Raw genomic sequence first — 21,261 nt, 5'->3', positions numbered from 1 at the left:
TGAGAAAACGAGAATGTAACATACTAGTGTGTGCCTTTTTGGATATATATTTACAGTATTACTTTTTTTTATTTTTCATTTTATTTTATTATTATTATTTTATTTTTTTTTTTTTTCTACAAATGGTCATATAAACTTTCTCACATTTGCCCTTTTGATAAGTGTATATGTGTACATATATGTATATGTATACATGTGCATATATCTGTTTACGCATTCGATGTTTCGTTTCACATTATTCTGTATCTTTTCTTTAAGTATCATTTGTGTCGTTTCATATGCTGGGATCACCTCCCCCGCTGTTATTCAACATTATGCATAGTAATTAAGTTGTAACTCACCTTTTGACCATATTGTTTTCTCTTCAATGTGTATGCGCGTATATGTATGCATATAATGAACAGCGGAATGTTTGTTCAGTCATTTTCTCCACATTCTTTTTGGTATTCTGATTTACTCCCTTTCACGTTAACATAATTTATAAATTGATAAAAGGATTACGTATTTTAATCCAAAAGAAAAAAGAATAAACATGGGATTTATTAAACGAGTGCATACGTAATTATAGCGCAAAATGACATACCCCTTTAGCGGCACTCCACAGTTGTGAGGCATACTTGTGTAGATTTAAAAATTGTATCTTAACTGAATGGAACGATATGAAAACAACAAAATAGCAAATTAACATATTAACGAAATTATCGATTTAAGAAAGAATAACAAAAAAAAAAAAAAAAAAAAAAAAAAAAAAAAAAAAAAATATATATATATATATAAATTTATATATAAACATATACATCCTGCATTTTCCCGTGAAATGTTTAATCGATCAAGCGTATATACTTCAACGAAAAAAGAAATATAATAAAATTTTTTATTTATAAAAGTGAGTATGTAATATGAATAAATGCCATTTGCCTGTTGAAATATTTTATGGAAATATTTTGTACAATGAAATGCATCATATTATACAGTTATATGTTCCCTAATCATTAGATACAAATTGGAGGTTTGAAGAGTTACGAGCTGCATTCAGGTTTTTTCTTCTTCTTTCATCTTTGTTCTTAATTTTTTTAAGTCCCTATACCTTATTTTTAGTATATTTTGAACAAGTTTTAGGCTGTGCATTGCGTTTCTGCCTGATTTGCAAATGCAACAAGTTAATGCATTCCCCGCGTAACATACATATGTAAGTAATCACATATATATATATATAAATACATGTATATATATATAAATACATGTATATACATGCATGTGTATATATATGTACTTGGGTGTGTGTACTCATATGCCATTTTCCCGCCCAAAATTCGTGTGTAAATATTTCCTGAACAGGCAATATTTTTTTTTGAAAGTTCACTATTAGTCCTGCTTATAATTACAGCAATTCCGTATAGAGGGGCGGTCCAAAGTTTTGCTCGCACGTATATATAATATAGACATATGTACATGAGCTTACGTCGACAAAATTGAAGAGATAGTTAGTCCTAGAGAAGCAAAATGTAAGGACAAGTCTACATTTTTGCGCGTAAATTATTTGCCTAACAAGTTGTGAGGAACAGAAGACCAGTCAATAAACCCTCGGAAAGGAAAGTAAAAAGGGGGATGCACGCAAAAGGAGGAAGTGTGTGCAGAATAAGATATAAATGAATAAATAAAGCATAAATGATATATAAAGCATAAATGATATATAAAGCATAAATGATTTATAAAGCATAAATGATATATAAAGCATAAATGATATATAAAGCATAAATGATATATAAAGCATAAATGATATATAAAGCATAAATGATATATAAAGCATAAATGATATATAAAGCATAAATGATATATAAAGCATAAATGATATATAAAGCATAAATGATATATAAAGCATAAATGATATATAAAGCATAAATGATATATAAAGCATAAATGATATATAAAGCATAAATGATAGATAGATAAATAACTAAACGAATAAGCAGTATGCGATAAACCCATATGCAAATATATGGACAAAACAGCGACGTCGTATAAGCAAAATGAACGGCAGAAACAGCAAGAGGGAAAAACAACCACGTAGCGAAAATAGGAAAAAGCGGGGTTAGAGAAATTTTACCAAGTAATGATGAGCATTGTAATGTCAAATAAAACTTCAACAATTTTGAGGCGCTTATTTAAGGAAAACCGAACAAATTATACAAATGGGCCTTACAGAAAGAACATTCCTGGAAAATGGTACTATAATATTAATACAGCTACTAATAATGACTACGTAAAAAAATGTAGAGTAAACATTAGCGAAAGGACGGAAAACATTAAGGGTGGTGGGGAAAAGGAGGAAAATGCAAATAACAACATAAACGAAATTGCAAATATTAATGATAATAAGTTAATTAACTTTTTTGAGGATAAGAAAAATGGAGAGCCATATTTTTCAAAAGAGAGAAAAAGAAATATAATAATTAAAGAAAGGAAAAAATCGTTTATAGAAAACGTTAAGAAGACATCCTTATTACAGCTAAATATACAAATTGAAGAACTTATTTATGAAGAGTTATTAAAATACAAAAATATAAAAAATGTAATTATAATAAAAAATAAACAGGAGATATTGAAATATTTAAATAGCTTTTTATTATGTACAAATAAGGCAAAATATTACATATTAAAAGTGTTCATGTTCAGAATTGTTGAAAGGCTCGATAGTTATAAAGTTAATGAGTTAATATATATATTATATATATATAAAAATAATCTTTTTTTAAATCCTTTTTTAATAATGCACATATTAAGTAAATTGTGTTTTGATGAGTATATACAACATATGACTGTTAATGAATTTGTATTTTTATTAGACATTTTAAATATACCACTTGTTATGACGAATAAATTTGTGCAAAATGTGCACCATTATATTGACATAAATAAGAACAAGTTTAAATATAAAGACTATTTTACTATAGGCTATTTTTTTGCCAAAAATAATTTGTACAATGAAACTGTAATCAATTACATTGCTCATTTTTATGAACGATGTGGAGTGCATTCCTTTTGCGGAACTACAAGCCAGTTGCCAGAAAATGCTTTAAATGATGTGAAAGGTAAATGTGAATGTGTTAAACATAGACATAAGAGTGGAGAGAAAAACAAAATGCTCGCAGCTACGCAAAATAACACACCTATACCAGATGTAGGAAACGGTAGGACTCATCCCCTGGTACTTGTGCTTCTTTTCGAAAATAATAAAATGCTTCTTTTTACTAAAGATATATATAAAGATTTATTTATTTTGTCAAAATATGGGTACAGAAATGTACATATATATAACAACATATTTAAAATAATAATTTTGAAAAGTAATTATTTTAAACCAATTGAAATTAGCTCCATTTTGAATTCACTCAAAAATTTAAATTATTTTAATAGCTTTTTATTTTGTAAATTAAGTGCAAATATTAAAAAAAATTTAAGTCAATATAATACGAACATATTATTGGACTGTTTAAACTGCTTTTCTTATTTTAATTATAAAGACAATGAATTGATAACAAAAATATTAGTTACATTACCAAGGACCATATCAACCTACACATCCAATAATTTTATAAAATTGGTATATTTTTTAAATAATTTTTCTCCTTTCTCACCCTATTTTATTTTATTTTTAAATGAGCATATTTTATGCTTTTCCTCTACACTTGGTATGCTTCATTTAATATCCCTACTGAAAATTTGTACTCATCAAAATTTAATTTGCAAGCCAATCTTTTATTTGCTAAAAGTAAAGTTAAGCAAGTTCGTTTCTTGCCACTCGCTCTCCAGTTGTTATGAGCGCAGCGCAGCGGGGAGAGACTCAACAATCAAAATAAATGAGGAAAATGGAAGTAATGGGAATAAGTTCAACAGTGACAACAACTGCAATAACGCCAAAAATATTTATGAGATCCTTCTCGTTATGAATTTTATGTCGGTAAGATACAAAGACCTGCTTAATAAATGTGTAGAAATGATGTTAATTCTTCAAAACGAGTTTGGCAAATTACAGCTCGAAGAAATAAAATACCTGACCTGTTCATGCTGTTACTTCATACTTATTAACAATAGTAACGATCACCATTATGCTGGAGACATTTTGGCAAACTCGTTACACCTGCACATTATTCGTCGAATTTTTGCCTTTACTGACTCCCGTTTGATGCAGGAGGGGGACAACAGCAGCAATGGAAAAGGCGTTATCGAATGTAATAACGAATGTAGCAACGAATGTAGCAACGAATGTAGCAACGAATGTAGTAACGAATGTAGTAACGAATGTAGCAACGAATGTAGTAACGAATGTAGCAACGAATGTAGTAACGAATGTAGTAACGAATGTAGTAACGAATGTAGTAACAAAAGGAGTATAATTGACAAGGGAAATAACGAGAGGGAACATAGCACCCTCCGTGGTAGGGATTGCGCGAATTCACATTTTGGAGAGTATAACAATAACATGTCGAATCCCTTAAAATGTACTCGTAGTACAAAGGAAGAAAAAATTACCCATAATGAATCATCGATTATTAATAAAAATATGAACAAGTTAGAAGAAAATATGGGCGAAAATATGTGCATAAATGCCTCCCCAAATATATATGCAATAATTATACTTAGTTTTCTCACCGACTTAGCGTACCATTCGTCAAAAAACAAAATTGCAAATGTTTACAATTTCAATATTGAATATATAAAAAATATTTTTTTCAAAAAAATGAACAAAATAAAAAAACTCGATGGTACCAACGACTGTATATTTATGCTTAAAAAAATGTTTCCCTTAATTTACTCCCCACATATAAATAATATTCATTTAAAAAATGTTGAGGCGAATACATATTTTATATCGACTTATTTTGTGGGTCTTTTTCAAAAAGAGGACAAGGAGCTTACAGAAAGTGCACATGTCAAAAGAGAGATTTCCTATCACCAAAAAAGGCTTAAAGAAATATATGAAATTATGAAAAGTTTAAATCAGACAGATTACAGATTTAAATTTATTAAGGATGTAAAACAAAAGTCCATTTTTCTTTATACCAATTATATATATATAAAAAGTAGTACAAGTAAAAGGAAAATAGCTATCTTATTTGCAACAAAAAATTACTACTACACTACAATTAAGCAAATGGAAATTGGTTTAAATAAAAGTGATGCTTCCAATATGCTCGATACAAAATGCCTGACCAAGTCAGCAGTAGTACAATTGGAGTATTTTAAAATATTCTTTGATGTAGTGTATTTAGTACCTTTCAATTTGTGGGAGATTATAAACCGGACAGAGAAGAAGCATTTTTTGGCTACTCTCCTTAGGTTATGAAGTGTTGGGAGAGATACATTTCGCCCATTGGAGCATTACTTTGTTATTAATTTTTTTTTTTTTTTTCCCGCCGTTGAATCATGTGTACATATCGTCTAGGTAAAAAGTGATGAACAACTCATGAAATTAAAACATGTCATTTGAACAGAAGCGGGAAAGGAACGTATATATATGTATTTATATGTATATATATATGTATTTATATGTATATATATATGTATTTATATGTATATATATATGTATTTATATGTATATATATATGTATTTATATTTCATCACCGCTGAAACTTTAATATTATTGTAATCATTTTCGTGGAAATGACAATGGGGCATGTGTGCAATATTATTATTTTTATTTATTTTTTTTTTTTTTATTATTAATATTATGAACGGGTCATATTTTTTTTTATGGTTAGCCATTTATTTTGGACAGAGTTGTTGCAAAAACAATTGCAAATTGTTAAATATTGTCGAAAATTGTACATGCTTATCTATTAATTTTTCTTACATAATTTTAAAAAAAAAATAAAAAATAAATACTTGTATATATATATTATCATTGTCCGCGTTTTCTTTTTTGTGTCCACGATTTTCCTTTTATGACGTTGTTCTATGGTGCCATTTAAGGGTATATCAGATCTCTCCAAATGCGCTTAGCGTAAAATATTAAACAGAAAGAAAAAAAAATACATATATACATATATATATGTATGTGTATATATATATATGTATGTGTATATATATATATATGTATGTGTATATATATATATGTATGTGTATATATATATATGTATGTGTATATATATATATGTATGTATATATATATATATGTATGTGTATATATATACATGTATGTGTATATGTGTATATATACATATGCCACTGCATTTTTTTCCCTTTTTTTTATTTTTTAATTTTCACTTCCAATATCTTTAGCACTGAAATTTCCTCCTTCTCGCCTTTTTTGACTTTCATCTTGGTGAATATTTTAAAAATTTGAGCAAATCTGGGATGTCAACGCGTCCATGCGGTTATATGTATGTGCGTATGTATATATATATATATATATATGTATATATAGATAGATATATAGATAAAGATATATATAGATATACATACGCATACATTTGCGTTTATGACCTTCGCACCTATCGGTGTAAAGTGTACAATTTAGTGCTTCTCACAAAAAAATGGAGAACAGATCAGCAGCGAAAAGATCAAAAAAAGTTTTATGTGTGTGTTTGTTCACCGCTTGCTTCCTACTCTCTTATACCAAGTGCAATGTCAAAACAAACGAGAGTAATGATTCGAACGATGAAATATTTAGCAAATACATAGGGAAGGGTTATGACATTCTGTTTGGTTATCCATTACCAAATAATGAACTTATTGAAGATCCAGGTTTTAAAGAGATAATAATTAACACTAGTAACTGTATTGATGTGATTAATGAAAATGTTTGTCAAAAAGGGGAATATTTTAATTTTATAGATAACATAAATGATGTTACCAATTTAGCCATGGATAATATAAATGTGGACCAGTTAGATCGAAATATAAAACCATTTTCAGCATCCATGCCATATAGTAGTTATTTTGTTAACTTAGAAATGGAAAAGAAAAAATACCTTGTTGTTCAGAATAGTTGTGTTCATACTTATGCTACATATAATTTAAGAAATTTTACAAACAATATTAACAAGAATTTTTTAGTAGATATTGAAAAATTACCTATATTATCAAAAAAAAAAAATGAAAAAAAATGCCCCAAATTGTTATATCTAGGTGATCCGAACAGTGAATATTGCTCAAAATATATAAAACCATGGATGAAATTTTTTAAAAAATATGGAACACATTTAGTTATTGCAGCACATTTCGGAGCAAAGTCTTTTAACACGTTGGAAATTACACTCCAGAAGTTAGAACAGATCAAGATATACAACTATAAATACCCCCTTAGGGACGTCCCTTACTTGAACGTGTTTAGCTTTTCCCCACTACTACGGGATATTCTGGAAGAGGCGAATGATAGTAATAATAATAATAAGAAGAAGAAGAAGAATAATAATAATAAGAAGAATAAGAATAAGAAGAAGAAGTACAATAAGAACAATAATACAAACAGTACGAATAGTGATAGAGAACAAACACCTGTTAGAGGTGATCTCGAAAAAGACATTGTCTCCATGAAGATGGGACAAAACAATTCAAGTAATCAAATTAGTAGTCTAGATATCAGGGGTGGAACCACAATGGATGAACGGTGGAATGATTTGACTTACGAAATTTGGAAGAATTCAGTTTATTCCAATATTATACCAATTTATCTTGATTTGATTTCTTTAAACTCATTTATGCGTATAGAAAAAAAAGAGTCATATAAGACAGCTCTTTTGTATTATAATAATCTCTATGGAATAGACAAAGAAAATTTTTATCTTTCAAAAAATATAACTGATGTTTTATCAGATGGTGAACAAATTACTGGTTCAGCGAAAGGGTCCTTAACTTTAAGTTGTCCTGTTGGTTATATCAAAAGTACTGGTTTTATACTTATTATTAACAAGTCAGAAAAGTTAAAAAGTTTGAACAGTCAAGGAAAAAGAATCAAAATACAGCCATGTGATAATAAAGGGGAATATGATATTTCTTGCGCTTACAGGACAAACAGCATCGATGTAGTCACTTTCGGCTGGATGTACTGCGTGAAGCACAGTTTCTTAAGGTTTGAAACTATATACATGGACAGCGATGGTAGGGATGATAGTGATGATGATGATAAAAACAATGGCAGCATTGGTGGCAACACTGATGGAAGTAATAATGACAGCAGTTACGGTGGGAAAACCCCATCCAGGGAAAACTCGTTAAAGATAATATGTTCTGAGGGAAACACTCTAGCATTTGGATTTAAAATGAAATTATCAAAAAAGGAAAATTTAGAAAAGATTAAAGTTAAGCCTTGTACTGCTGGACAAAATAATTGTACTATTAACCAAACGAAGAATGATTCTGACTATTTATTGTGGGGATTTTGCATCCCTTTATCTTTTCATAGTATTTCATTATTACAGTTAACATACATTCATGACGCAAATATAACTACTAATGTAATGGGAGCCTGTTCAAATAATTACATAAATGAATTTGATAATATTTTTTTAGGTTTTTCATTTTCTTTTGATTATGAACTAGAAGAAGTAAATGTATCTCCATGTAAAATGAATTACAAATTTTGTACAAGCAAATTAGACAAAAAAAAGAAAATACCAAAAAACGGAAAGAAGCATTATGCCGGGATGCTCTTGCTGTGCAGGTACGGCGGTGCTGCAGAAAAGAAATTCACGCACAGATAAGAAGCGGAGTAGGGTGAGTTCATACATAGGTTCATAGATAAAAAAAAAAAAAAAAAAAAAAAAAAAGGTTATCTCACTGATGAACAAACTACTTATGATAATATATCATAAACCTACGGAAGTATAGCAGGTTGTTATTGCAGCGCTGTTTATATATCTTTTCACACTGTACCATGTGCTTCCTATTCACCAAGCAGATATGCATCTAAGCTTGTATACCAAAGCATGTGTTTATATACGCATGTACAGGTATGCACATATATACACCCACTCCTAATTTTATGACTTTACTACTTTTTACCAGTCCAGTGTACTCTGCAAAAATAAGTGTTACACCCTTTGCAAAACAGGAATGTATGTTAACTTTTTACTTATCATGTGTTCATATTGCTTTCTATTTTTGCAATCACTTTCATTTGTACGTTTTAAAATAAAAGGATATAATATACTATTTATAAATTACTTTTCATTTTTCTTAGTACTGCATGACCTTTTTTTTTTTTTTTTTTTTTTTTTTTCTTATAATCATACATATTCGAGTGTTTCTCATTCGTATGTATGCATGTATGAATGTATATATGTATATATGTGTATATGTATATATATGTATATATATGTAAATATATGTATATATATGTAAATATATGTATATATATGTATATATATGTATATATATGTAAATATATGTAAATATATGTGATTTTTTATAACGTATAAATTAATATTAGTTTTACATGACATAGACATATACTCTATTTTTTGAGACCATGTACATAACTGCTAGTGATTTCGATACACACTTATGTGTTATAGATGTATAATTTTGAATAAATAAAAATCATTTGTTTTAGCTTGTTCTTCATATGTTAAGTTTTGATAAATCTGTTATTATTACGTATGTAGAGTATGCATACATCCATATGGCATATGGCATAATCCATGAGCAGCTCTTTAAGCTTTCGTCTTAAGTAATAACATGTACGAATTAGTAGGTTATGCATATGTGTATATACACACGTGGGTGCATATACATATGTTTGAGCAAATGTTGACTGGGTACGTAATGGTTGGGAGAAAATTTTTTTTTTTTTTTTTGGGGGGGAATAATCAGTTCCCTCTGTGTTGTATACATTCAAAAATGACGCTTTACACTTTTTACGACAAAATGAAAAGGAATAAAAAAAAAAAAAAAAAAAAAAAAAAAAAAAAGAAAAAGAAAAAGAAGATATAAAATGAAGACATAAAAAGAAGACATAAAATGAAGACATAAAAAGAAGATATAAAATGAAAATATAAAAAGAAGATATAAAATGAAGATATAAAAAGAAGATATAAAATGAAGATATAAAAAGAAGATATAAAATGAAGATATAAAAAGAAGATATAAAATGAAGATATAAAAAGAAGATATAAAATGAAGATATAAAAAGAAGATATAAAATGAAGATATAAAAAGAAGATATAAAATGAAGATATAAAAAGAAGATATAAAATGAAGATATAAAAAGAAGATATAAAAAGAAGATATAAAAAGAAGATATAAAAAGAAGATATAAAATGAAGATATAAAAAGAAGATATAAAATGAAGGCATAAAATGAAGACATAAAATGAAGACATAAAATGAAGACATAAAAAACATAAATATATGCAAGTCATAAAATATCGTTCATCAATTTGTTTGAATTATTTATGTATGATAAATTCTAAATTGTTTTATGTCTAGAATAGTGGAAATGTATTGTTTGGCTGTTTATAAAAAAGTTGGCATTAGTTGCATATCACAATAATGTTAACACAAGAAGTAGTTGCTACATCAAAAAGAAAAAGAAAAAGAAAGGACGTGAGGAAAGGTCAAAAGAAACAAAAAGTATGGTATTAAAATTGAAAAATTATTGTTATAATTCACTAACACATGTTACATTTATTAAATTTACTACATTAATTTAAAAAATTTTAATATCACAAGCTGAAACGTTTGTATTTCATATAATAAAGCGGTACAGGCTGCACTTCTGAGAAAATTGTAATACTTCGAGAAGTCGACGTGACCATGACGTCCTTTCGACTGATGCACATATGAACATATATATATATATATATATATATATATGTATATATATATATATATATATATTTATGGGTGGGTGCACACGCAAGCCCTCTTTTTCTTTTACTAGGAAAAACGCTTCAACGGAAGCAAAAACCATGGTCTGTTCAGGCGAGGATTGAAGAAGGAAGAACTTTTATATAAAAGAATTTATAAAAAGGGAAAAATTAACTGCTATAATTGGATAGACCCATTATTTTTAAAAATTTGAGGTTTATATGTTTAAGTTGAAGCATTTGAGCAAAATAAAAGCTATCAAATTTAAGCTGCTCCGTAATTTCTATCTTGCACCCAGTACAATAAACTAAAAAAAAAAAAAAAAAAAAATCTTTTAGAAATGGTATATTCCCTCATCTAGTGCATAACAAATAACCCATTGGTTCAACATACTCGTTTTTGAAAAACTTATGCAAAGCCAATCAACAAATCGGAAAAATCAATACATCACAATTCAATAGAGTACAATACAGTGCAACTAAATTATTTGTTTTGTTTGCAAGCGAGAAAAATGAATGATATGTGTAAGAAAAAAAATAATATATATAAACTAATATATGCTGCATATAATGCTCTGGACACATGGTCCCGATGAGTGATTTTTTTTTTTTTTTTTTTTTTTTTTGATTAAACAAATAAAATGAACAAAAGGAGTAAATAAGATAACTATATGCACATATATATATGTATATGTATGTTCGAGGAAATGAGTTTAAATATATATTTCAGTATTTTGTGAATTCTTTTAATGTAAATGTATTTTTATATAAGTATACATTTTTAATAAAATTACAATATAGTAAATTTTTACTCAAAAAATAGAAAGTACCTTAAGTCATACTCCCCTATTTCCATTGCTTTATCTCTCTGTATATATACTTATATATATGCATGTATCCCTCTTTGTACGTATGTACGTATACACATATGTACATATATAATATATACATATGTGTATATCTTTGCATGTGCATGTAGCTTTAGTATGTATGTGCTTTTTAGAGATCAAATAAAGAATGAGGACGATCAAAATGACAATCAGCAAGTAGAACTCAACCTCCAAAATAATTTATCTTCGGAAAATGTAAACAAGAGCGCGAACACGAGAACGATCATTTAAAAGCACATACACATAAACACATACATATACATACACATACATACACATACATACACATACATACACATACATACACATACATACACATACATACACATACATGCACATACATACACATACATACACATACATACACATACATACACATACATACACATACATACACATACATACACATGCATACACATACATACACATACATACACATACATACACATACATACACATACATACACATACATACACATACACATGTATCTGTGAACATACTGTTCTCCCCCCTCATGTGCGCATATGCCCCATTTTAATCGTTACTTTATTCCTGTAACTGTTTACACCTGTGGAGTGCTAAAAATGAAATTTTCACTCTGCTTTATAGGATAACACACTGACCTCCAAATACTTAAGGAAAGAAAATAGGAGGTTTAAGCATAATTTGGTAAGAACAAACATTTCATATATTTGCATGTACCTCAGTATAATAGTGGGCTACATTTGCACATTTATATATGAATGTCCACTCCTAACGTTGGTCCCACGTTAACGCTGGCGGATTTTATTTTCCCCCATACGTGCATACATATATATGTGCATACATGTATGCATGCATATATATGCATAATGCTACCTTCTCCTTGCAGAATGTTTTGGATAAATATAAGCCTCTGTCAAATATTCTGGGAAGTACATACGAACAAGTTAAACAAAAGAAAATGGGAGTGGCAAATATAAACGTGGAATACATAATCGTGGCACACATAAAAATCTATTTTTTTACTCAAAAAATAATGGAAAAAAATTATATGTTTATTATTCCTCCATTCACTTTAGAAACTTGAATTAGCGGCTGACAAGCAAAATGAGTTAGACATATCGAAAAATAAGGTAAATTTTTTTTTTTTTTTTTTTTTTTTGCAAGTTATTTTTAATAAAATTTTGTTCAAAAAGGAGTGTTACACATTGTGCACTTTGTATTTTGTATTTTACGTTTTACATCCCACTTTTTATACATTTATTTTTTATTTAGAAAAATGCACATCCAACGGGAATTGTAATAGCGGTCTGTCTTGGTACCGATTTTGTAAGTTACGTGCATATGAACAATTCATTCTTTTGTTCAATCATTTGTTAATTTATATGTTTTATTTTATTTTTTCATTTTTATGTATCACATTTTGGAGATTTAAAATGGCTGAAAAAGGAGGAGGGAAAATGATCTCCTCACTTTCAATCTCTTTTTGTAGTTACGCAGTCCGTACATGCATATTTGTTTAATTTTACTCTTTTTTTTTATTTTTTTATCCTTTTTTATTTTTTTATTCTTCCTTTTTGCATTATTTTTGTCCATATTGAGTTCTTAAAATTTCTACCTCTTCAGCACTTCTCTGCATTTGTAAAAGATTTTAAAACGAATAATATAAATAATAATTTTATCAAGTAAGAGAACACAGACTCCTACACTCGTATTGTCTCTTGAAGTATCGAGGTGTTGAAACATGTATATGGTTCTGATGCCCTCTCATTGTCATATGTCTATACTGCCAATACTGTCCATACGAGTTGTGCTATGTACATATACATATCATCACAATGAACACGATAATTTTATTCCAAATCTTTTACAGAATAAAAAAAGTGTACAGTGAAGTAATATTCTGCTCGGCATTTGAACAGAAAAAAATTTTTTTCTTGTTTCGTTTTGGTTGCATTGTCCTATGGGATTTCGACATAAAGGAGAAGGAAGTAATGAGAGAGGGGAAAAAAAAAAAAAAAAAAAAAAAAGTATAAGATAGTATAGGAATGGATAGAGTAGACTAGTAAATAATAGGAAAGAAAAACCATTCGATACAGCAAACAGACATGTTTCACGTATATAATGTGTATTTGTAGCATTAATGTGCCTTATCATGTTATTTACGTTTCCATTTGTGCAGATATTATTTTTAAATCTGAAGGATTACTTAAGTGAAGCATATACAGAAAATAACAACGAACTGGACAGCATGTTTTATATCATGAATATTCCGAATGATGATAATGAACTTAAAAGCATAAAAGAAGTTGATAGACGATCTTTTAAGATAAAGAATGATGTTATTTATATTTACACAAACAATATATTTGAAAAGTTAAGCTACTCGTATGCATTTGCCCAGGTAGAGCGGGAATGTTGACAGGGCGTGTTCATGTACATATCATGCTCATGTGTACATATGCATTGATCATATATATACACATATACATATATACACATATACCTATATACACATATACCTATATACACATATACATATATACACATATACATATATACACATATACATATATACATATATACATATGTGCATATATACATATGTGCATATATACATATGTGCATATATACATATGTGCATATATACATATATGTATATGTGTTTCGTCCCTCATCAGAGCGTAAAGTTATCATACTTCGAAAAAGTAGTAGATGATACTATTGACAAGACAAAGAGTATACCAGGTAGACTCATTTTCATATATGGTGTTATTGAACATGAGTACTTTGTAATAAATTAACAGTACTAATGGAAACACATGTATATGTATATATGCTCTTGCGTTACAATGTTTTGCTATTACAGAGTGCTTAGCTAGAACGGGAAAGATACAGTTAAAGAAAAATGACATAAGTAAAAAAATTGGAGAACTGTTTGTGAATAGATTTTATATTAATTTGAACACTGATATATTGGACACTCCAGGTAATAAAATTTTTTTTTTTTTTTTCTTTTTTTTTTTTTGATTAATATCAAATTACTCCTCAAATTGTGTAGCATGAGGAGAAGAAAAAAAATAAAAAGCTGTACTTGCATATAAAAATGCATAGCTGTGTAGATACACACGTACACACACAAATACGCAGATATATAATTACACGAATGTGCAAGTGGATAATTACACATATATATAAATATTAAATGCATAACTACGCGTGAGTGTCCAGTCTAGATCAGGCGAACCGAAAATTTTTTTATTTTATATTATTTTATATTATATTATATTATATTTTTTTATTTTATATTATATTATATTATTTTATATTTTTTTATATTATATTATATTATATTATATTATTTTATATTATATTATATTATATTTTTTTATTTTATAGTATTTTATATTTTTTTATATTATATTATTTTATTATTTTTTTTTTTTTTCATTCCTACATGCACAATTCAGAAATTTTCTGGGACCACGATGACTTTACTGACACGTATGAGCATTTCCGCAAATATCTAGATATCTCAAAAAGAGTGGAAATATTAAATCATAGGTAAAGTAAAACGCATTTATGTGCATACACACATAGGAGTACGCAATTCCGTGTGCTCGTATATATGTGCATGTTACCTTTCTGATACCACAATAATGTTGTACTAAAGAAATAGTACTGCTATAGTAATCGTTTAAGAATAGTTTAAAAATCGCTTAAAAATAGTTTAGTAATAATTTAAGGGGAAGTGTTTCATCGTAGTAGTATGACTATGTCAGGAAGAAAGGAAAATTGCGATAGAAAATCTTCTTTTCATTATATCATATATGTTCCTTTGATATATATTTTACTGTGTTTAGTAGCTTTATGAATATGTAACATGATGCGATTGCGATAAATATGGATATACATTTGGATATGTATGTGCTGATGCACATATGTATATATACATGTGAATGTATGTGGCGGTTCTCCCTTTAGGTTAGACATAATTAAGGATTTGTACGATATGTTACAGAACGAGTTAACGATTCAGGTGAACCATAATAAATATTCAGTCTAAATGAACATATCCCTTTTTTTTTTTTTTTTTTTTTTTTTTTTTTTTATTTTATTTAGTTTTACTTGTTTCACACTAGTGATGTTTCTAGTATGTCTGTTTAATTTTCCTTTTAACTTTTTGTAGCATGGCTATAAGCTAGAATGGATAGTGATATACTTAATATGCATAGAAGTTATTATAGACATTGTGTGGACAATCATTATTAAGGGGGTCTTTAAGTGGAGCTAATTTTCCCCACTCCTCCCCTTCCCATCGTTTATTAGCGGCTTTCTTTTTTCCCCTTCCTTATTAGCTGCTATTTTTTTTTTTTTTTTTTTTTTTTTTTACTTTGTTTTTATTTATTCCTTGTGAAACATTACTTTTAAATATTCTTTAATATTATATTTTTTTATATAAAAAAAAAAAAAAAAAAAAAAAAATTATCTTTGTAAGTGCTCTCTCTTTAAAAATTAAAAACAAATGACAAATAAAAAAAAAAAAAAAAATAATAATAATAAAAGTATAACGATAAAAGCAATAAATATAAGATAACAAATGAAGAAGAAAATAAAAATAATTAGAACAGAATGGATAGTAAAAAACCCAAGAAATTATTATATTTTTTCATAAAAAATAAAAAAATGCGTTCCTGCGCATATATACATACATATATATATATAGTTGGCTGCATTTTGGTATATATACTGGTGTTTCAATTTAACAATGTAGACTTAATCTGCTGTCACATAACTCGTAAGTTTCTGCTAACATGGAAAAAAAAAAAAAGAAAAAAAAAGTATGTACGTGTGCAGATGAATATATGAACGGGTAAGCAAATGAATACACTAGCAGGTAAGCTTGTACATAGACAAGCATGTAAATAAGTAAGGAGACCTATTACGCACAAAGTTAACAGAACAATTGGGTGTGTTACACAAGAATTGCTGCTTACAGTTAAGGATTACCCTTCAAAGGGAAGCAAAACGTTTTTGATTTTTTCTTATAGAGCTAATGCTTGCCTTTGTGTTCACTTCGTTTCTTCCTATATCCATTGATACATTTACTCTCCTATGTGTTTATCTTGCTTATTTCGTTTATCAGTTTTTATTTTTATTTTTTGGCATTTCCTCCAGTGCGCGTACACAACACACACGCGTATATATATATATATATATATATATATATATATATATATATAGGCTTACACAAATGCATATTCACATGAACATCTGTATGGCTGAGTGCTCTTTATTTCCAGTCCACTCATACAATTAGAACAATTATATTGAACATTTTACTAATATATACACGGAACTAGCTATTACGCTTATTTTTTTTTATTTCTCAGTGCTCTCCAATTTTTCATTACCCACTTCTTTTTTTTCACTTCCTTTAACTGCATCATTATTAATCTCTTTTTTTTCCATGTTTATTGTTTTTTCCGCGTTTATTTTTTTCCCTGTCATATCCTGAAGTTCATTACGCGCCTTATTCTCTTCACATTCATCACTGTCATCCTCATCATTTTCCTTCTTTTCTTTGTATATGTAACATATTGGTACAAAATAATCAATTCTACAATTGTCAACTAGCTCTGACTCTTTAAGGGTTAAGAAGTTGTTTAGGGGTGCGCCTTTATAGAGCAGTACAATATTCTCAACGGGTATTCTTCAAAAAAAAAAAAAAAAAAAAAAAATAGAGAAGCGGAAAAGTATAAAATGTGTGCAAATAAACTAATGAAAATTTTCCTCATAAAGGAGGCATAACACCACGAGTAGCATTCAAGACTCGTAGGTATGAACACGCACACACACAATGAAAAAAAGAGGCACGCGCTTATGCGCATGTGTACGAGATCGTCTTTTTTGCTTTCTTTTGCTTTCTTTTGCTTTCTTTTGCTTTATTTTGCTTTCTTTTGCTTTATTTTGCTTTATTTTGCTTTATTTTACTTTATTTTGCTTTATTTTACTTTATTTTGCTTTCTTTTGCTTTATTTTACTTTATTTTGCTTTATTTTACTTTATTTTACTTGATTTTGCTTTATTTTGCTTTATTTTGCTTTATTTTGCTTTATTTTAAATTTTTTTAATTTTGCCTCATTTTTTCCCCCTGTTCTTTTGCTGCTTACGAAACAGACTCATCCGTTAGATTATAAATTTTTTGCTTCAGCACTCGGACTTCACTCGTGTCGACAATTTTTATTTTAATAGTTTGTCTAAAGCATGCGGACCATAAAGGAATACATCGGCTTGTTCCTGACCCACATGACTGTAGCGTTCTAACATTAACTGTAATCAATGATGATAAGTATAATTCTAATTTTATGGTTTTTCTATTTGATTTATTATACGTAGATAATTTTTCATCCAGCTTACATTCCACCCTCGCAAAGTATAACACCAATGATGAATTCTCATATGTATAATTTTTTAATAATTTAATTTTATTAATAAGTTCATTTATTTTAATACTATTGCTAATATCAGTCAGCTGGTACGTCGACGAGTTCTTATTAACAAAGTCGTTTATTGTAATTAATATATCGTTAGTACCTACCGTTACGTACATTATTGCAAAATTGGTGGGAAAGACTTACATGAACACCTACCAAGCACCAACCAGTGCACACAGATATATTTAAGTGTACAAGGAATGAGTATATTTCAAAATGTGAGAAGGGGCAATTAGCGGTAATTCGCTATAATTGGCAGTAACTGTCGGTAATTGGCGGTAATTTGCAGTAATTGGCAGTACATGTGTGTGTGTTCCTCGACATATACGTATACGCATATGTTGTATGCATATGCACATGTAAAAAGCAAATTATTTATTCTAATGCAAATAGGCCAGGAGCTCACAAAAAAAAAAAAGAGGCACACATATATATATATATATATGAATAAATTTCCGATTAACAAACGCAAGTTAAGTAAACATAAATGGACATGATGCGGTCAACAAAATAGGTGCACAAAATAAAAAAGCTTATTGAACTTAATGGTACAAAATAAAAAAGCATATGGAATATAATAGCACAGAATAGCCAGAAATAGAATGGAGGAAAGAGAAAAGAAAAAATGGATAAAACAAATGGGGAGTGGGTGTATTAACGAAATTATTCTTCTATTTATTAGTGGAACATTTATTAGTAACATGTGCAGAACGTTAAGCGCTTAATTTGACATCTTTAATTATTTTTATAAGAAAAAAAAAAAAAAAGAAAGAAAAAGAAATAGAAATAGAAATAAAAATAGAAAGAAGCATAACCACAAAAGTAAACACAAAATAAACACAAAATAAACACAAAATAAACACAAAATAAACACAAAATAAACACAAAATAAACACAAAATAAACACAAAATAAACACAAAATAAACACAAAATAAACACAAAAGTAAACACAAAATTAAAAATGAAGGTAAAATAAAAAACAAAATAAAGAAGATCGATCGAGGAATAAAAAGAAAGGAAGTAGTAACATTTATAATGACAAGGCGAAATTGGGATAAACACATGCATGCATACACATTTTTTGGTAAATTTTTACAGATTGTTAAAATAATAGCGAATAAGTACTGAGTAAATAAACATACAAGTAACAAATGAATTTACGTATACGTAAAGAATAATTATGTACAGAATGTATGTATGTATAAAAAAAAAAAAAAAAAAAGAGGATGCAAAAACGGGAATTTAAATTACTGTTTGCTTTTGTTTTATTTTGCTTTATTTTGCTTTATTTTGCTTTATTTTGCTTTATTTTGCTTTATGTTACTTTATTTTGATTTATTTTGCTTTATTTTGCTTTATTTTGCTTTATTTTGCTTTATTTTGCTTTATTTTGATTCATTTTGATTTATTTTGATTTATTTTGATTTATTTTACTGTATTTTACTTCATTTTGATTTATTTTACTGTATTTTACTTCATTTTACTTTATTTTGCTTTGTTTTGCTTTATTTATTTTTTCCCCCGTATGGAACATTTTTGTTCTGTTTTGGCTTAACTTTTTTTAATTAAGTTTATTATCACACGTATATAGAAGTTTATGCAAATATTAAATTTGTAGGTCTATGCAGATAAATTTGTAGCATGTGCAGATAAATTTGTAGCATTTGCAAATAAATTTGTAAGCATGTGCAAATAAATCTGTACGTATTTACGTACACATATATTTACACATATATTTACACATATACATACGTTAATAGGACATCATAACAATGACGTTCTTACTGGTTAATATTGTATGGTGGTGTTAATATAACAATTATACTTAAAAAAAGAGGAGAATCAATTAATTTCTCTTTCTTAAAAAAATGTATGTATAATGTACGGTAATATATATATGTACATACGTTGGCACTTGTACAAGTATGTGTATGTATATGTGTACTACATATATAATCCAGTAGAACTGACGTATATCATAGTACCTTTTTTTTTCCCCTCTTAACGAAATGATTTACGCTTGCTTTGTTTTGTATTGTATTGCATTATTTTATTTTATTTTTTTCCCTTTATCTTTTAATTAACTATCACTTCACATATGTAACCGCAGCAAAATTGCACACCTTACGAGGTTTTAAGAATGAGAAAAAGTAAAAAGGTTTAACAAAAAATGAAAAAGAAAAAAAAGAAGAAAAAGAAATAAAAGAAGAAAAAGAAATAAAAGAAGAAAAAGAAATAAAAGAAGAAAAAGAAATAAAAGAAGAAAAAGAAATAAAAGAAGAAAAAGAAATTCCTATTTAATAAAATTTCTCTTATTATCGCGCATATATAAATTTTTAAAAAATGTTTCCGTCTGAATAGGTGAATGACAAAGGCCATTTATTCTTAAAAACATTCCATTACGCGTACATACATATGTATGTATATATATATATATATATATATATATATATATATATATATACATGTGCATGTGCATGTGCATGTGCATATGTTGGCATATAATAGTGCATGTATGAATATGTACGTATGCTTGTTTATTTATGTACTTAAGTTTACATTTTTTAATTGGATTAAATAGAAATAAAAATATTTTAACAAAAATGGCGCAAATTTTTTAAAAATTGAATTTGTTCATTATTAATTAGTATATTCCCCTACATATGTGCATGTATGAGCGAACATTCAAACAGGTATGCACATGAACACACAGAATTATACGCATGTATATGTCCGTACAACCCTTTCGCCTTTTCTGATAAAATTCTTTTAAAATATCTGCGATGATGAATATGCAGTACTTGCAATATTTCGCCGAGTATGCATGTATGTATGTGCATATGTAAGAATGTATACATCACACATGGGGCTTAATATAAAAAATAAATGCGAAAGATAAAAAACTGGACATGCACAGAAGATTTAGTGTTTCAATAATTTCACAAAAAAAAAAAAAATAAAAAAAAGTTTTACATAATTATACATCATCAATTAGTACTTGTTTACATTTGCACATTCACATAACATAAATAAGCAAATTTTTTTTTTTTTTTTTTTTTTCCAATTATATTTCCACAAG

General features: G+C 27.8%; 4 protein-coding genes across 4 annotated transcripts; 3 read left to right on the top strand and 1 right to left on the bottom strand.

The window, feature by feature from the left end:
• Positions 1-2,113: 2,113 nt before the first annotated feature.
• PmUG01_05026800 (conserved Plasmodium protein, unknown function) lies at positions 2,114-5,347 on the top strand (the record flags this gene model as incomplete). The annotated part of the gene is made up of 1 exon (XM_029003472.1): positions 2,114-5,347. One exon carries the CDS (start codon positions 2,114-2,116, stop codon positions 5,345-5,347), a length of 3,234 nt encoding a protein of 1,077 aa, XP_028860414.1.
• A 1,190-nt stretch (positions 5,348-6,537) lies between these two features.
• PLP4 (perforin-like protein 4, putative) lies at positions 6,538-8,706 on the top strand (the record flags this gene model as incomplete). The annotated part of the gene is made up of 1 exon (XM_029003471.1): positions 6,538-8,706. The coding sequence occupies one exon, from the start codon at positions 6,538-6,540 to the stop codon at positions 8,704-8,706; it is 2,169 nt and encodes a 722-aa protein (XP_028860413.1).
• A 3,091-nt stretch (positions 8,707-11,797) lies between these two features.
• PmUG01_05026600 (conserved protein, unknown function) lies at positions 11,798-15,978 on the top strand (the record flags this gene model as incomplete). Its single annotated transcript, XM_029003470.1, has 13 exons — positions 11,798-11,896; positions 12,312-12,371; positions 12,574-12,630; positions 12,764-12,817; positions 12,960-13,013; positions 13,311-13,369; positions 13,558-13,675; positions 13,867-14,088; positions 14,366-14,432; positions 14,554-14,673; positions 15,155-15,248; positions 15,669-15,723; positions 15,874-15,978. 13 exons carry the CDS (start codon positions 11,798-11,800, stop codon positions 15,976-15,978), a joined length of 1,164 nt encoding a protein of 387 aa, XP_028860412.1.
• A 1,088-nt stretch (positions 15,979-17,066) lies between these two features.
• On the bottom strand, positions 17,067-18,297 carry PmUG01_05026500 (conserved Plasmodium protein, unknown function; the record flags this gene model as incomplete). The annotated part of the gene is made up of 2 exons (XM_029003469.1): positions 17,067-17,397; positions 17,858-18,297. The coding sequence occupies 2 exons, from the start codon at positions 18,295-18,297 to the stop codon at positions 17,067-17,069; spliced, it is 771 nt and encodes a 256-aa protein (XP_028860411.1).
• Between the last annotated feature and the right edge of the window lie 2,964 nt (positions 18,298-21,261).

The sequence above is a fragment of the Plasmodium malariae genome, assembly GCF_900090045.1.
Source record: "Plasmodium malariae genome assembly, chromosome: 5".
NCBI classification, from domain to species: Eukaryota; Apicomplexa; class Aconoidasida; order Haemosporida; family Plasmodiidae; genus Plasmodium; species Plasmodium malariae.
Note: the sequence above shows the minus strand (reverse complement) of the source record. Positions and strands in the feature narration are given on the sequence as shown.